The sequence below is a fragment of the Saccoglossus kowalevskii genome, chromosome 1 (genome assembly GCF_978046115.1).
Source record: "Saccoglossus kowalevskii chromosome 1, keSacKowa6.1, whole genome shotgun sequence".
Taxonomy (NCBI): Eukaryota; Metazoa; Hemichordata; class Enteropneusta; family Harrimaniidae; genus Saccoglossus; species Saccoglossus kowalevskii.
In genome coordinates this window covers 8240020-8257154 of record NC_140641.1, presented here as the reverse complement: position 1 = coordinate 8257154, position 17135 = coordinate 8240020, and the positions used below count along the sequence as shown (strand labels likewise).

At 35.6% G+C, this 17135-nt stretch overlaps 1 protein-coding gene across 1 annotated transcript in view; it reads left to right on the top strand.

Annotated features, from left to right (window-relative positions):
- Positions 1-7417: 7417 nt before the first annotated feature.
- The window catches only part of LOC100368967 (uncharacterized), a 33360-nt gene continuing 23642 nt past the window's right edge, over positions 7418-17135 (top strand). The window contains exon 1 of the mRNA XM_085498652.1: positions 7418-7688. Coding sequence (XP_085354778.1) covers positions 7625-7688 — 64 coding nt within the window. The 5' untranslated portion in view covers positions 7418-7624. The remainder of the gene's footprint in view (positions 7689-17135) is intronic.

Below are 17135 nucleotides of genomic sequence, written 5' to 3'. Positions count from 1 at the left end.
TACGCAATGGGCTATTTAGTCATATTCGCATACCACTCATCATAGCTAAATAATCGGGAAACACCCATATAGACCAATATAAAACTTTGCTCTACAAGTTCACCAAAACATTGACAAGAAGGGAGTATAAAAATGGTAATGAAACAGAATTTTGTTTTGCGCCACAATTACAGGCATATTCAACCTTGCATAACAACCAAGCGATAAATAGTCCTTATTTATTCTGCATCGAAAAACCTGGGTATCACATGACGTGAAATTACAATTCAATTTAATGTAGAATGATGAATATAAAATAAGTTTAGATTCAATAGTTGAAGGCAGAAATTTTCAAATGCCGTCTGTGGTACACAAGCCATCTTGAGCTTGTAATACATTTTAATTTTACTCAATTCAAAGTATATTTAAATCGTCCGTTATTGGTCAAAATATCTGAATAGTCAACTCTACACACGTGACCAAACTATAGTATTGCATTACGAAAGACACTGATTCGTAAATTAATAATTTGTAACTTTAGCCTAGGTCACACACAACTTTCGTATGGTCATAATAGGAGTCTAATACATATATTTACGATGAGATATAAATGATAGAATAAAATGATAGAAACCATTAACAGAAGTATGCATAACGAAACAATTAACGTCGTTATCAATGCAAATGCGTCAGTAAGTAACTTCATTTTTATGTCGCCCTCTAGTGTTAGTATTTGCAAATTCTAGCAACTTTGTCGCACGCCACAATGGCAGGCATATTCAACCCTGCATAACAACCAAATGAAAAATAGTTCTTATCTATTCTGCATAGAAAAACCTGAGTGTGTATTCAAACATTCCTTGCGTCTAAGGCTCCAGTTCGAATTCGATTGTTTCTTCTTAATAGTAAGGTTCTAGTCGTGTTCAGAATATTTACTCACAAAACTCTCGTGCGATCTTGAGCTCTATATAAAAACTTTTGAAACTTTTATAATATCATATCTTTAGAAATAAACTAGGCAATTTCTGTATTCAGACTAATTACAGAAATCAGACTCAAAACCTTAATATTTGGCGTATATAAGGCTTAGCAATAAAGTATTCTGATTGGTCGAGAAACAGATTTTAAAAGTATGTGACTGTGAAACCTACACCCGAACGTACGTTATTGGAGATTTGAATAATCAACAACTGAATCACATGACCTAAAATACAGTATTATCAAAAAATAAAACGCTATCGAATACCAGAATACATAACCAAATAATTTGTCACTTTTATCCCAGGTCACCAATACGTCATTTCGTATGAATATATTTACAGTGAGATATAAATGATAAAATTGTCTGTCCGCACATTTCAATGAAAGCAGGACATGTTTATCTATTCTCATTACAACTCTCTGTCGGGTACTTTCATTGTCACGTGATATGTTGTTGTTTTTTCGGCAAACAAATGACAAACCCTTCAAGACTCAGTGCGATACTTGTTTATATACGCCCTCTGATTTTACCACCCAGAGTTATGCATTTCTCCAATCGTTTGATGCAGCTCTGGACACCGTTTTTGTAAACATCCCTGGTTGGGTCCACCAACCACGTCGTAACTTCAGTAATCGAGGCTGCGTCATCTGGGAAACGCCTTCCTTTCAAAAACAATTTCATGCCTGGGAAGAGATGAAAGTAAGAGGGTGCAAGGTCAGGAGAGTAAAGGGAATTGGGGGAGAATTTCCTAGCCACACGCTTGTGCTTCTGATCTGGCGACATGCGAGTTGTGGACCAGAGCGTTGTCCTGTAGGAGGAGGATACCTTTGTTGATCTTGCCCCGCCTCTTGATTTTGAGAGCTTCTCTCAATTTCATCAAAAGTGAAGCGTAATAGGCTCCTGTAATTTTAGTACCCTTTGCATGGAAATCTGTCATCACTCCTTCGTCCTGGTCACACGGTCCCAGAAGACTGTGAGCATGGCCTTGCCAGCGGAGGGCTGCACCCTTGCCTTCTTTAATTTGGAGGTGGTGAGTTCAAGTGCTTCCACTGCATTGACTAGGCTTTGGTCTCTGGATCATAGTGATGAACCCAAGTTTCCTTCTGTGTAATCAGTCGTATGAACAACTTTGACTCATCTTCTTGGCACATCTCCAAATTCATCCTCGAGCACTCGACGCGTTGTTGCTTCTGGAAAGGTGTGAGTAACCTGGGAATCCATCTGGCAGACACGTTATGCATATGCAAATGGTCATGAATGATAGTTTCCAAAGACCTTGTACTAATCTTGACCACTTGGGCTATTTGGCGAGTAATGCGGCGATCTTCCAAAGTGGCCGCCTCAACTTGACGAACAGATACCTCATCAATGGAAGAAAAGGGACGACCAGGTCTGGAAGCAGTTTCCACAGACTTCCGGCCATGTTTGAATTCACAATGCCAGCGTTTTACAAGGTCATAAGACGGGGCGTCATCACCATAGGTTGCTTTCCTTTCATCAAAAGTCTTCTTTGGTGTGCATCCTTGCAAATACAAAAATTGGATCACTGCGCGACACTCAACTGGCTCCATTTCAAACCTCACTCAGTTCAAACACCTTTAAATCAGAAACCACGATTAGTTCAGAGTTGTTTTGCAACATAACCCATAGAGATGTAAATCATTACACATGCAAAATTTCATCTACATCAGACAACTGGAAGTGGGTCAGGGGTATTACTTATTGAACGCTCCTCGTAGATTTTTTATTTGTTATTTTAAATAATCGTATATTAAAGTGTGATGTAATAAATACAATGCACAGATTTTAATTAATCGTATATTGAAGTGTGATGTAATAAATACAATGCACAGTTTTTAATTAATCGTATATTGAAGTATGATGTAATAAATACAATGCACAGTTTTTAATTAATCGTATATTGAAGTATGATGTAATAAATACAATGCACAGTTGTTAATTAATCGTATATTGAAGTATGATGTAAAAAGTACAATGCACAGTTGTTAATTAATCGTATATTGAAGTATGATGTAAAAAGTACAATGCACAGTTTTTAATTAATCGTATATTGTGTGATGTAATAAATACAATGCACAGTTGTTAATTAATCGTATATTGAAGTGTGATGTAATAAATACAATGCACAGTTTTTAATTAATCGTATATTGAAGTGTGATGTAATAAATACAATGCACAGTTTTTAATTAATCGTATATTGAAGTGTGATGTAATAAATACAATGCACAGTTTTTAATTAATCGTATATTGAAGTGTGATGTAATAAATACAATGCACAGTTTTTAATTAATCGTATATTGAAGTATGATGTAATAAATACAATGCACAGATTTTAATTAATCGTATATTGAAGTGTGATGTAATAAATACAATGCACAGATTTTAATTAATCGTATATTAAAGTGTGATGTAATAAATACAATGCACAGTTGTTAATTAATCGTATATTGAAGTGTGATGTAATAAATACAATGCACAGATTTTAATTAATCGTATATTAAAGTGTGATGTAATAAATACAATGCACAGTTGTTAATTAATCGTATATTAAAGTGTGATGTAATAAATACAATGCACAGTTTTTAATTAATCGTATATTGAAGTGTGATGTAATAAATACAATGCACAGTTGTTAATTAATCGTATATTGAAGTATGATGTAATAAATACAATGCACAGTTGTTAATTAATCGTATATTAAAGTGTGATGTAATAAATACAATGCACAGATTTTAATTAATCGTATATTAAAGTGTGATGTAATAAATACAATGCACAGATTTTAATTAATCGTATATTGAACGCCCCTCGTAGATTACTAAAGACGATCTCGAATAGTAAAATATAACAAAATAATTGTCACTTTTAGCCAAGTTCATAAATAGTTACTTTCATATAATAATAGTAGGAGTCAAAGACATATGTATTCACAGTTAAATATAAATGATAGAATAAAATTACTTACATAGAAACCATTAACAGAATTATGCACTCAGCTATAGGAGTCACATGAAACAGTGGTTGATAGTTACGGTATATCTCTTTTCAATTTCTCCAGCAGGATGGACGATCTGAAAAGATTGTCTGTCCACATAATTTAATAAAAAATAGAAATCATTAATTAAATCGGAGACTCGACACCCGCGCATGCCGTGAACAGCATAGGATGCAATGATTTACAAACAAGTGTCTAACCCCATTGGCCTTCACGCTTTTAACGTGCGTTGTTATCGTCGCTTGTTATGCGCAGGTGAAGAATCCCCCCTCCCGCTAAATTATTTATTAAAGAATAAATAACGAAACAATAAAAGTCGTTATCAAATGCGTCGGTGTTCAATTTATGTTATATGTCGCCCTCTGGCGTTCGTATTTGCAAATTGTAGCAACTTTGTCTTACGCCACAATTACAGACATATTCAACCTTGTATAAACAACCAAACAATAAATAGTTCTTATCTATTTTGCATCAAAAAACCTGAGTGTGTATTCAAACACTCCTTGCGTCTATGGCTCCAGTTCGAACTCAATTGTTTCTACTTAAAAGTACGATACTAGAAGTGATCAGAACATTTACGCAAAAAAATGTCGTGTGTTTAAAGCTCCAGGAACTTTTATCTGATATTATATCCCTAGAAATTGACTTGATCTTCACTGTATCCAGATTAGGTACACAAATCTGACACAAAAACTCGACATTTACTGTATATATAACGCAGGACAATAACATATTCTGATTGGTTGAGAAGTTCTTGGCTGATTTTAAGAGCTTGTTTAAGATATTAGGAGTTTCGCTCTGTCCAACGTATACATAAGTCGTGTGTTATCTGCCCAGAATGGTAATAGACAACAACTTACTCACGTGACCAAAAATACCGTACTAGTAAAAATAAACACGCTGTCGAATACCAGAATACACAACTTAATAAGTTTTCTATTTTAGGATAATTCATCAATAAGTAACTTTCATCTAATCACAGTCAGAGTGCAAAACACATATATTCATAGAACATATAAATGATAGAATAAAATGACTTGCATAGAAACCATTAACAGAATTATTCACTCAGCTATAGAAGACACATAAAAATAGAAATGTGTATTTATTCATTCATTACACGTAATATCTTTTGCTTTTTCAGCGAATAAATGACGAACCCTACAAGACACAGTGCGATAATTAATGCTTTTCTGTTTATATAACTTAATCAATAAATTATGATATCACGGGACGTGAAATTACAATTAAATTTAATGTAAAAAGACAATAAAATGATGAATGTGAGATCAGTTTGGTTTTAATATAATACTCATATTCACAGCAATATCGGAGTATCCTAAGTTATATATAACCCGATTTAACATTCCGTAGTTCCACGGAACATTTCAAATGTAGTCTGTGGTACACACGTCGTCTTGAGCGTTCAATGCATTTATACAATATTGAGCTTTTGAGTGTTATTCTATCCAATGTACACGTAAGTCGTCCGTTATTGGTCGAATGTTTTGAATAGTCAACAACAGACTCACGTGACCAAAATATAATATTGAATTGCTGAAGACACTGTCAAATACCAGAATTCATAACCTAATAATTTGTCACTTTTATCCCAGTCAATTTCATGTAATCACGATAGGAACTAAAGACATATATATTTACATTGACATATAAATGACTTGCATAGGAACCGTAACAAGTATTATGAACTCAGCTATAGAAGATACATTAGGCACTGTTAGATTATTACGGTATATCTCTTTTCAATTTCTCCAGCAGGATAGACGATCTGAAAAGATTGTCTGCCCACATTTTTCAATGAAAAACAGAAGTATTTATAATTATTTAATTTAATATTTCAATATTATTTTTGACCATCCTTTTTTATAAACTGTGTATCAGTTTCGTGTTCACAGTTAACAAACCCATACAAGTGTACAAAAAGTTGGAGTTTCAGATTTTTTTTAATTCTTGCGAATGCTTTAACTAATTTAATTTATCCGGTATTTAGTACAATGAGAAAATATAAAACAATTAGTATCGTATAGTGACGAGAAAACACAAAAGATAGGATAAGTAAATCTAGAAATACAGTGCACTCGACTTTTTTATTAAAGGCGCGAAACACGTTTTCAGCTATTACATTTGGTGTACAGTGACATGAATACAAGGAACACACAATGACAAAATGGTACTCGTTTTCAATTCGATCGAAATGTTAACAAACATTGAATGTTGCTGATTCGTACGTTGACCCCAAGCACTGCCCAGTTAACGTACGTCTGATAATTGCTTTAGATTATAATTTTATATTTAATATGGATGGATAAATAATGGTGCCCATCCATATTAAATATTTCTGAGGTATTAGATAGTGTGGATAGTCCTGTTAGCGCCACCAACTACATCACAGCGAGCAATGGACACATTGTACTAAATATGTTACAAACTACGCAACAAATAAATAGTGTACGTTTCAGTGTCGCCTTGGCGACTGTTACGTCATAGACACACTTCTACCGAATTTCTAATGGTTTGTAATTTAAAAAAATGAAATCTTGAGAGATGTGAGTTCTAATGGCTTAATTACAACTATCTAGAGATATACTAATAACGTAGTATAGCAGAGTAGAATTATATTCACTACTGTTTTCGCAGACGTGTTATTGTGATATTGACTAGTGAGAAAGCGATCACTAAGCGACCTTCCATTATGGATGCCACAGTCTCGTCATACATATCATTGACTCGTACTATATTGACTTGCTGTCGAGGAGCATATACTTTTTTGGCATACTATTAATCGCTATAATTTGACTAACATTGCTGAAAATAAACAGCGTGAGTTCGTGACTATTGATGCTAATGTCATGCTCCATCAATCCACAAGTCAAATTAATAACTGAAACCCGGAATACATTATAAAGTACACGTGTAATTGTTATGCGCACGATAATGAACTTAAATGAGTTTCGCCAGTGCGTATCAAACCCGATAAATCGAAAGTTGGTCGTCAAGTCAATTGGCAAATAAAGTGCTATGAATGTGAATGTATACGCCATAAGAGGAATGACTGTTTTGTAATAATGAAATAGGGTGACAAAACATGTATCAACAGGTCGGTAGTGGAAATATGAATCCATTGCCGCCTATTTTGCCTTGTATTCCCCGAGTGTTTCCCAATGATCGCATTCAGCTGACTGCCGTCTTATTTGCTTCGCATTATGCAGTCAACTCGCGTTGTTCACATCGGTGTTGTGGACGGGTAAACAGCATTGTCGTTAAAATGACATGACCCTGAGTGTCGTTACTATAATAGCGTGACCCCCGGCGTCCTTATGTATGAATTTGCATTACAATCGTTCTGCTCGTGGGCCAGTATATATACATTGAATGGTTAAGACTTGCGTGTTTTGTCGTGACGTCATTTCTACAGCTCAAGCCATCCGTGGAGTAACAGAACTGCCATGCCAGTGATACTTGGCGCAACATTTCACTGCGTATCGCTAATACCGCACAATTATTCTAGTGCTAGTTGTCTATGGTATTTGCTGGTACATGAGCAATAATTTAAAAATGCTTTGATGGTATCTCAATGTTACGGTCACCACAAGTGTTAGTCCGTGGAATTGTGACAACAATTAACTATGGTTATCACACTGTTATTGGTATTATTGATTGGTAGCCAGCCTGCGAAGTTCAACGTCAAAGGTGAGATATGGCATATGCTGACACAAATATCGTTGTCGGAAAAACACATTTATTTATTAATAATTTTATCAAACAGGTTTTCTTGTAAACTAGCTTTGTGGATTTTATCTCAATCCATTTTATGTTGACTCATGCCAATACATTACGTATACCACTGTACTGAATTTCCACTGTACTTATAAATATGGCTTTACAAAGCACACCCAAATCATCTGTGATTCACTCGCCCAGACCATTATTTTTAAACTGTGTACCTCCGTACACTTTTCGTGACCTCAAGTTAAACAGCCCAACCCGATTGAACCCGATTGATAACCATTTTATAAAATAATAATTCCCAAGCAGTATCAATATCACGGCGTTGAGCTGTAATAGAAGGCGTGTCGCTAGTCTTCTATACACTTTGCATCGAAAAGGGTGGACACTTTATTCTCGTTGAACAAAAAAAAAATAAGGCATCGACTGAGAATAATACGCAGTTTACCTGACCCGGTGATCACGTAACGTGACCACGCTGTTCGTGTATTTTGTCGTGATATTATGGATGGAAAGTTGTCTGATTTACGTCGTTAAACACTTAACAAACAGTATACAATAATATGCATAGGTCGGTATGTTCAAGAGAGTTTGTTCACTACCAACGCCATCGTGCATGTGATCTATAAATATAGTCGGTTTCCCGTCCGGATGACATTGAACAGCTGTAGTAAGCGAATTGATAATAATATTATAATTATACGTCTATGTTGACGTTAATATCACGATACATGATGGAACATCGCATAAATGGTTTGTCAGTCGTGTTTCTAGTAGACATTTATACTTGTGAGAGACTGCGAAGACTATGAAAACTAAACATACTCAGATGACATCGGAGTCACGTAATGCGAGCACAGAGACCCGTCTGTTTCGCTTTCATGTCAGTATATACTACGTATTGTACTAAACATCAGCTAAGTCAAAAGATACAAACAAAGATTAAATTGACATAAATGTGCAATTAGAATGAGTGATTTCACTATGAACACCGCAAGCACCGGAATATTATTCAGTAGACATTCCGTGAAACGATTTCACGCCTCTATCATTTCAAAGATTCCCAACAATATCGGATCACTGAGTCGAGTTTGAGACGGACATTGCGCCAATGATTGGCAATTTATCCGTTACGTTTCGCATAAAATTGGCATGCTAAACGTGCGTTAGAAAGCATTTTAAAATGATTTTCACACAAAAAAACAACATAAAATAGTTTTCGAAAACTAGACATTATTGAAATCGCACAATTTCTTGGCGTGATATCTCAATCGTTTAGCAAAATGCAATGTCGACAATCAGTGAGATTCACATGTCAGTTTAACACCTGTTGTGCGGTTTTTAAGGGTTACTTTCATGATTGTTAATTTCTGTATCACATTTTTGATAACGTCCTACTAAGGCACTACTAGCAAACAAAAACACAACTGCAACCGGTATTTCTGTATTAGAGTGTCGGGTAACGCATAGTTTCCTCACAGTGGGATTTTCTTACTCCAGTTAACTCGTGTATACACACCTTGGAGAGCGCATGGTAAGATTATATTGCAGTAACGCAACAAAAGTTTAACTTTGCCGTGCAACTGACAGTATGTACTCTGGATAATGGGTATTAGTAAGCCATGGAAATCATACAACAACAAAGTATACAAGATAGAATAGTGAGAACGCATTTAAAATGGGATAAATTGTTTTAATTTGTAAACGATAATTTAGAGGATCTTTGCGTTATGTTATGTGGATTTTTGTACTCGGCTTGGAGAATGTCAAGTGTGTCAGTAGGTTTTAAGATTAGACTGTTGGGCTATTTATCTACACCATACTAATATGAATACATCGTTATGGTGAACTCAACTAATACCACGTTTCGCTAAAACCGCTTTGATAATTTACTTTTATCAAATGCGAAATTACTTTAAATTGTTAGCACGTTGTTACAATGCATCTGTCAATAAAGTGAATTCAAACGGGCCTTTTCGCGGGAAAACCTCAACGGGGTCACGTGAAAGATAATTACCCTGGTTACCTTAAAGGTCAGAGTGACATTCGATGAGAACGAAGTGAGTATGAGAAACAAAATCGCGTGCATGCGTTTTAGGAAGTTTTAAGTTCATTATTGTAACGTTGTGTTTGAAGTCATCGGACACGTTCTCTGTTAACACAATTCACATGAGACCCTCTTGGGTAGTTACAGATGAGTGCTCACCCAAACACAATTTACTTCTGTTTACAAGTCTAACAATGGATACAAACAACGAAGACAGTAACACCGGGGTCATTTCAATCACTAACATATATCCCAATAAAATAATACTTCCTGAAGCTAGTCTTAGTAAACACGTAAACGACACCTTTGTGTGTTAGTTCAATTTGTAGTCATGGAAACGACACAGCTAGGATATCTATGTGTTTAGAATCTAATCAAAATAGGAAAGTAAATCACCGATTCTTTTCATGTCTGACGTTGTTACGTCAACTATACCTAGTTGTATTCACACACCTCGAAATGTCATTACATCCAGCGTGACCTTTGGCACAAAGAATATGACCAGGTGTAAAACTCCATACGAAGCTTTGACGATTTGTCGTTTTTATATTGTACTTCTGGGCTGTGAATGATGACCAATAAGCATTGGTGCGTGTGACCATTTAATGTCAAACCTCTTACTCACAATAGTGTCAAACTTGTTTCAAACTCCGAATGAAACACACTCTCATTTATCAAGTACGTTTACGTCACATTCAACGATTGAAGAAGAAACTTATTTATCATCAGTCGCCGGGACAGCAGGTCGCGTAATATGTGAATGTAATATAATGTTATCATCAGCTGTTCTAGTGGACACGTATTTGTGTAATACTTGACATTAGGCACCGCCATATCGATTGCAGTCGTGTTTTCGTTTTTTGGAAAAGATTGGGTGTGGTGATCTAACGTGCAATGAACCGTGAAAATTAATGTGGACACGACGTGATTCGACTCTCAGGTTGTCAACTGCTAACAAATGGAAATTCGCCTACTCAATCTCATACTTTATAACGTCAACTGACAACCGCCAACAAATGCACATTCGTGCACCCTCTCCTTTACTACCACTTCGAAGCAGAGCAGTATAGTATAATATACAAGTCTTCTAGATTTACGTAAGATTTTCAATACCGTTGATCATACAATCCCTTATAAACTACAAACATACGGTCTTATTGGTACTACCTGAAATTGGTTTCGTGCATATTTGGATAATAAATTTCAGGTTGCCTTTATTAATTCCCCTTTTTCTGAAACCCTAAAAACAACAAACATGTGTTCTGCTAGAATCCATATTGAATTCACTCTTGTTTTTGTTATATATCAACGACCTGCCCATCTATATACCCCCTTGCTTGAATTTATATGCAAACGATATCACCTAAGATCTAGCTTATGAATATGTTGAAACAATGAGAAGATGTTATCGATGTAGGGGTTTGCTATGTACTGATTAAGCCTACACAGTGGACAGACTGCATGCTTGCCCGCTACAGACAAAAGATCCATAATGTATTTTTTAAATCTCATAATGGACAATATATCAACCCAACAGTCTGATATCTTTGTTTATCGTAGCGTCCATCTTGATAAAATTTTGAAATTCAATGTGCACATTGCTGACTTAGTCAAACAGAATAGCAAAGTTATCGGTGTCCTTATGAGAATAGTTCTTCCCTCACAATTACAAGGCCTGGCATCTCTCAGCAGTTTTAAACATGTTGTTAAAATGCTCACTTTTTAATAACCAGTGTATCGTGTTGTGTTATAGTGTATAACGTAGTTTATCAATTTTCAATATCGTAGTAATATTTTATTGTGTAAAATTTCTTTCCATTGGCGTTTTGGAAAATAGCCATATATCTGCATTGCGCTAATCGGATTCCAATAAAAAAATACTCTGTACTCAAGGCCTAGAATAAATGCCTCCAAGATATGACAATGTGTATTATGTTCATTTCTTGGACTTCTATTACGAGTGTATTTCACTGTTTGTATTGAATCAAGTCTATTAACGAAAGTTTAAACCGCGGTAGTCGTCGCGCTGCGCATGTGCGACATTTGTGTTCATAAACATTGATTTTCCCACAATCCAATGCGTTCTTCAAATGGAAATCACAAGTATGAGGTTTGATCTGAACGCGACTTGCACTGATTACCGACGGTCACTCCTTCGATACCTTCCAATCACATGAAAATTGCCTAATTAAAGCTTGGAAATGTCTCAATTCGTACTCGTTGATCTTCGTCTGCGTCTAAGTCGCCATCTTTGTTTATATGAGACCCATATATCTTGCACAGGCGCAGCGCGACGACTACCGCGCTTTAATCCAAGTTAAAACGACGTTTCGTCGACTCTGGACCAATATGTTTATCTTTAACATTTCATCTCCATAAATAGCTCATGATTTATTTGTTGAACTCAATCAATACCCGTGAATAATATCCCGAGTAAACTCCGACTAATGCCCACATATCCCCATTGCGTCAGGTGAATTGAATGCAATTTAACAATGGTTTAATAGACTTTATAGCGTTTGCTTAATCAAAGAAATGGGATTGACGCGTCCATCGATAATAAGATGGAGTCTACTATGACGGTTAATACAATTTAGCGATGATTAAATTCAATATACCTCATAACAATAATAACGTGTCTTGTTGATGGTGGTATCTAGGTGTTAGGAATCTGCGAGTTCACCTGTAATGTCATCTTCAGTGCACATGACATTTATTGTACATGCACTGTGAACGATCGTAGCATAATGCTTACAATACACACGCTCTATTTTCATTTTGTTGATGAATAAAGTGCACGTTTGTCAATTTCCCCATGATTTCACAGACATGTGTCCCCGGTCAAAGGTCATACTGGCCGTAATGATTTTCAATTAATCAATGCCCACTTCTTGCTTTTTATACAGCAATACGTGAATTTGTAGGGGTGTTTACACCTTTTACCGATTTCACTGAGTTTTCGTACAAAAAAAATACCTTCTCTTTTTTTTATAACTTCGCTCCTCACGCAGACTATCCTATCATAGCGCCCCTACTTGTTCTGCTAGTACAACGACGAAACATGCAAACCAGAATCACGTCGAGTGCCATATTGTCAATTGCAGATTAGCTACTGTAAAGGGGTTAATTGTTCACTGGGTTTTAATTTGGCTTATTTCGCTGACTGGAAAATGCGCTAAATTAAAACCCAGTGAATATGTAAAATTTAGCATAGAACACATTATCTAAATGATAAAGCCGTGAATTTAAAACCCAAAGAATATGCCTGAAATGGCAAATCAGTGAAATTTAAACCCAGTGAAAATTAGTCATTTTACAGTAACTTCGTGAATAAGAAATCTAAACTCTGAAATATTGCTTCTACAATGATAAGCTGCGCGCACAAGTGTTTCTAGTTTGACATACAGATGGTTTGATCTCTGGCAGTATTTCATTTTTGTCAAATTGACACAGCGGTATTTTAATTGCCGCTATGACAGCAGTAGTTATTATGGGGAAAATGTCACATATGTTGTTAATTGCTTATTTTATATTTTATTTATTCGGGAATTTCGTATGACCTATATATTAATGATAGATGATATATGGATTTCATGCCAATTTATTTTTTTCTGAGTATATTCGATCAGTGTGGATGTAACCTTGAATTGCTTCTAGAAATTATCAAATATAACTCGCCACATTTTAATATAATGACGGGTATAAAGGCATTTGTATTGCTTGTTCATTATCTTACAACAAATGCGAATGAAAATTGATTTATAATTGTTATTTTACATAATTGTTTTTTTTAACTGGTAGGCTTATCATATGAAAGCTACAGAACGCACCTAACTGTGACTTAACTTTTAATTTGAGTGACATATACAATTAATGCATATAATTATATGTTTTAGTCACTAATATACACTGTGAATGTGACGACTAATTGATTAAATGACAGGTCTTTTGTAAGTTTAACACTAAGTGCCTATCATGATAACGACAGCACTGAAATATAATCAATTTCCTTCCAAAATATTGACGTTAGAGATTCATAACACTATTAGTATACGGTTTTTGTAATTCAATGTACAATAATACGGTGTGCACATCAACCTGTGGCAGACTGCTAATATAATTCCTATTGACGACAAATTCACAACTTCTGTTGAGCCTGTACATGTAGCTCAGTTATTAACATGTATTTGTTGGAAGTAATGTTTCGCACCAATAGAAGGACTGCAAAATTAAACTGTTTTGGTCAAAATGAAAAATGGCCACCACTAGATTGTAAATCCTATGATGGGCTATCGTTTACACTTTACAAAATAATGCCACTACACAACGTATACAACCAGATAATCATCTATACAAGTTATAATTCTATCATTGCAACGTTTTACTATTCAGATTTTGTCAGATACAGACAGATAGACATATAGTATAAGATGAGTAATAAGGGTATTTGCAATGAACAATTGAGCTCGAAGAAATGACCACGGCACTATTTGGATAACCATAAGTTATATATGCATGTTGTGATGTGTCTACTTTTCAAAGAGTATGCGTATACTGTTCTTCCGCTGGGGTCTTCCAGACGGTAAGGCGTATAGATTATAATGAGCAGAATGTTGCTCGCTGAATCAGATTAGGAAGAGATCATTTTTGTGAACATTGAGCAAAATTATCTCCTAAAACAAATTAAGGGTTAACAATTTGAATTAGAGGAATTTGTTCACGCACATATATAATTTATGCAGAAATTGTTGTTTATACTTTAGCCGTTATTTATTTGTATACAACATTTTAAAAAAACATACCGACTTTCAAATAAAATTATTTAATATCATCTAGCACTTCCATCTTTAATAGGATTTTTTGGGTAATAAATTGTTGGTGATTTGCAAAGTTTTGCTCACCGAGTTTTGCTCACCATTGCCCCCTTCCAATAGCTTACCTGTTATGTGCTGCGTTTACACTCAGACAACTAATAAAGTTATTAGTTGTCTGATGTTTGAATGACATCATTCTATCGGGCCAAACTACTGCCCCTCCAACCAATTAACAGGAGATTATCTCCAATGCGTTAACATGATCGGGTCAAACGCGAGTCGAGATCCACCCGAGTTCAATCCAGTTATTTCAGGGCCGATCATAACAGCGTCCTCAATTACTTATAAAAACAACATGGCTGAAAACAATTTTTGGGTCGTGCTTATGGCACGATGCATATCAAGAAGAAAAGAAAAAGTCATGAGTGTGAGACAATGCACTAGTGTTATGATTTAGATATCTCGAATAAACAGGATACACGGTAGCTAAAATACGCTAAATGTGTTACTTCCTATTCACAGAAGTTATTGTCATGCAAATTGACCATCTTGTAATGTGTAGCAGTTGTCAACCTAAACCTAGTAGGAACACGTCGCCGTACCGTGACCGCTTCTACGTTTTTTTTTTTTTATCTTCGGTGTCTTCAAAATTCTTCAATTTCCATTTGATCTGTTCAGTCGTCCTTTTAAGTTTGTTTTTTTCGCATATTTTCGTATGCCCTTTTTCTGTTTCCCGTAGAACTATCAATCTATCGCAGTATTTCTTTACTCTGCCAAATAGATATTAGGGCGCGTACCGCCATAATTGAAATGAGAGGTTACTTGAAAAAGACGAGTGATGGCGTTATTTCGGACCGATACGTAGGCCCCGATGCGTATACAAGGTCGGAGCCATTTGGGACACAAATCCTATCGGAGTTCAAGCCCTAGGGTTTATTCGAGTGGAACTTGCCTCGAGCCGAACGCGTAGACACGGTCATTTTAGCTGGCTCGAACTAGGGCTCCGATAAAATGCTGTCGTGTAAACGTAGTTTTTTTTTGCCCCGAGGGTTTATTGGAGCTGAACTTGGCTCGAGCCATGTCGAACTGAACGCATATACATTTTGGCTGGCAAATGTAGCAATGGTGTTCACCCACGGTGTTAGCAGGCATTATATAGCTTCTTATATATTTTGTTAATCTCATAATTGGTGGAGTTGTGCAAGGGTCTTTGTATTCGGAATTGCCTTCTTTAATTTATTGCTCCTAGTTCTAAAGTTCCGCCATTAATTTTATGTTAGTAGCTTTCTATATTTTTATTCAATGACAAATTCTGTAGTAACTGTTGTCGATTTCTTTGACTGGCTGACCGAAGATTTCAAGGATGAGAAGCTATTTGGATATCATGCTTACAATGGGGGCACATTTCATTACATAAATTTTTATGTTCGAATCTCCGACATCATTGCTGTGCAGGTGACTGATATCCACACCATTAAAATATTATTCTCTGCAGTCTTAACTGCGTAACAAGTCTGCTCTGGGAACAATAGGGTCACGTGTGTATCACGTGGTAAACGATTTAGTAACGCCGATCCCACCAGACATGTATGGCAGTTATTTCACCAGAAGTTCGTCATCCATTTAACGTGACTTATTTTTTTTTTATTTGTAATCATGTGAGTGACAACGCGCCGCCCTTGCTGTGCTAGCCTAGAATAAAGCAAAGTAGGGTGACGTAGTAGACGGCGGCATGAGTGACGAACAGATGGTACAGGTTTACCAACTACAAGTAGAAAGTCTTAGAAACTTATCTGACAATTAGTCAGGCTAATGACAATAAGAATCTACTAATATTACTATAATATTGATTCTATAATCATGTACAGAGAATTTAATAACGTTGGTATCATTTTCAAAAATCAATCGCAGTAACATGTTAATTAAATTCAAAATAACATTACGTCCAATACCCAATGAAATGGCAGTAAACATGTTACAAACATGCAAAAAACATGTTTATTAACTTCTCGAATCATACGTATTCCAGTAAATATCGCATGAACGTTACAGTTGTATTTTCGATTCAGTGTCAGTGGTGGTAGTGGTGCTAACAGTTTTACGCATGCGTGTTGGCAATATATTGCAGACTTCAATTGATGATCAGCCGGTTATATTTTACAATCATAGTAACATGCACAACAGTTTATTGTGTCTGAGTTATGGAACCGGTGTGTCGGGTCAATTGTATTGGCCATACTATTCCCCTGTGAATATATTGCACTATGTTAATGAATGTTATTCCATAGTCCTATTATGTATGTTGAGGGGCCGTACACGATATATAGGCAATTATAAGAAGGTTTTAAGAGTATTAGGAGTTTGTTAAATTCAATATGTTGTAGCTAGAACATGTTCATTTGAAGGTATTTGGATACGATATATGTCACAAGCATGAGTTTTATTTCTACCAACATTTTTTGTAACCCTTTTCATAATTGATATGTTCATAGCATGAACGCAACAGCAATTAAACAGTTTTTATTTAGTAAGAGATATGACATTCGAGTT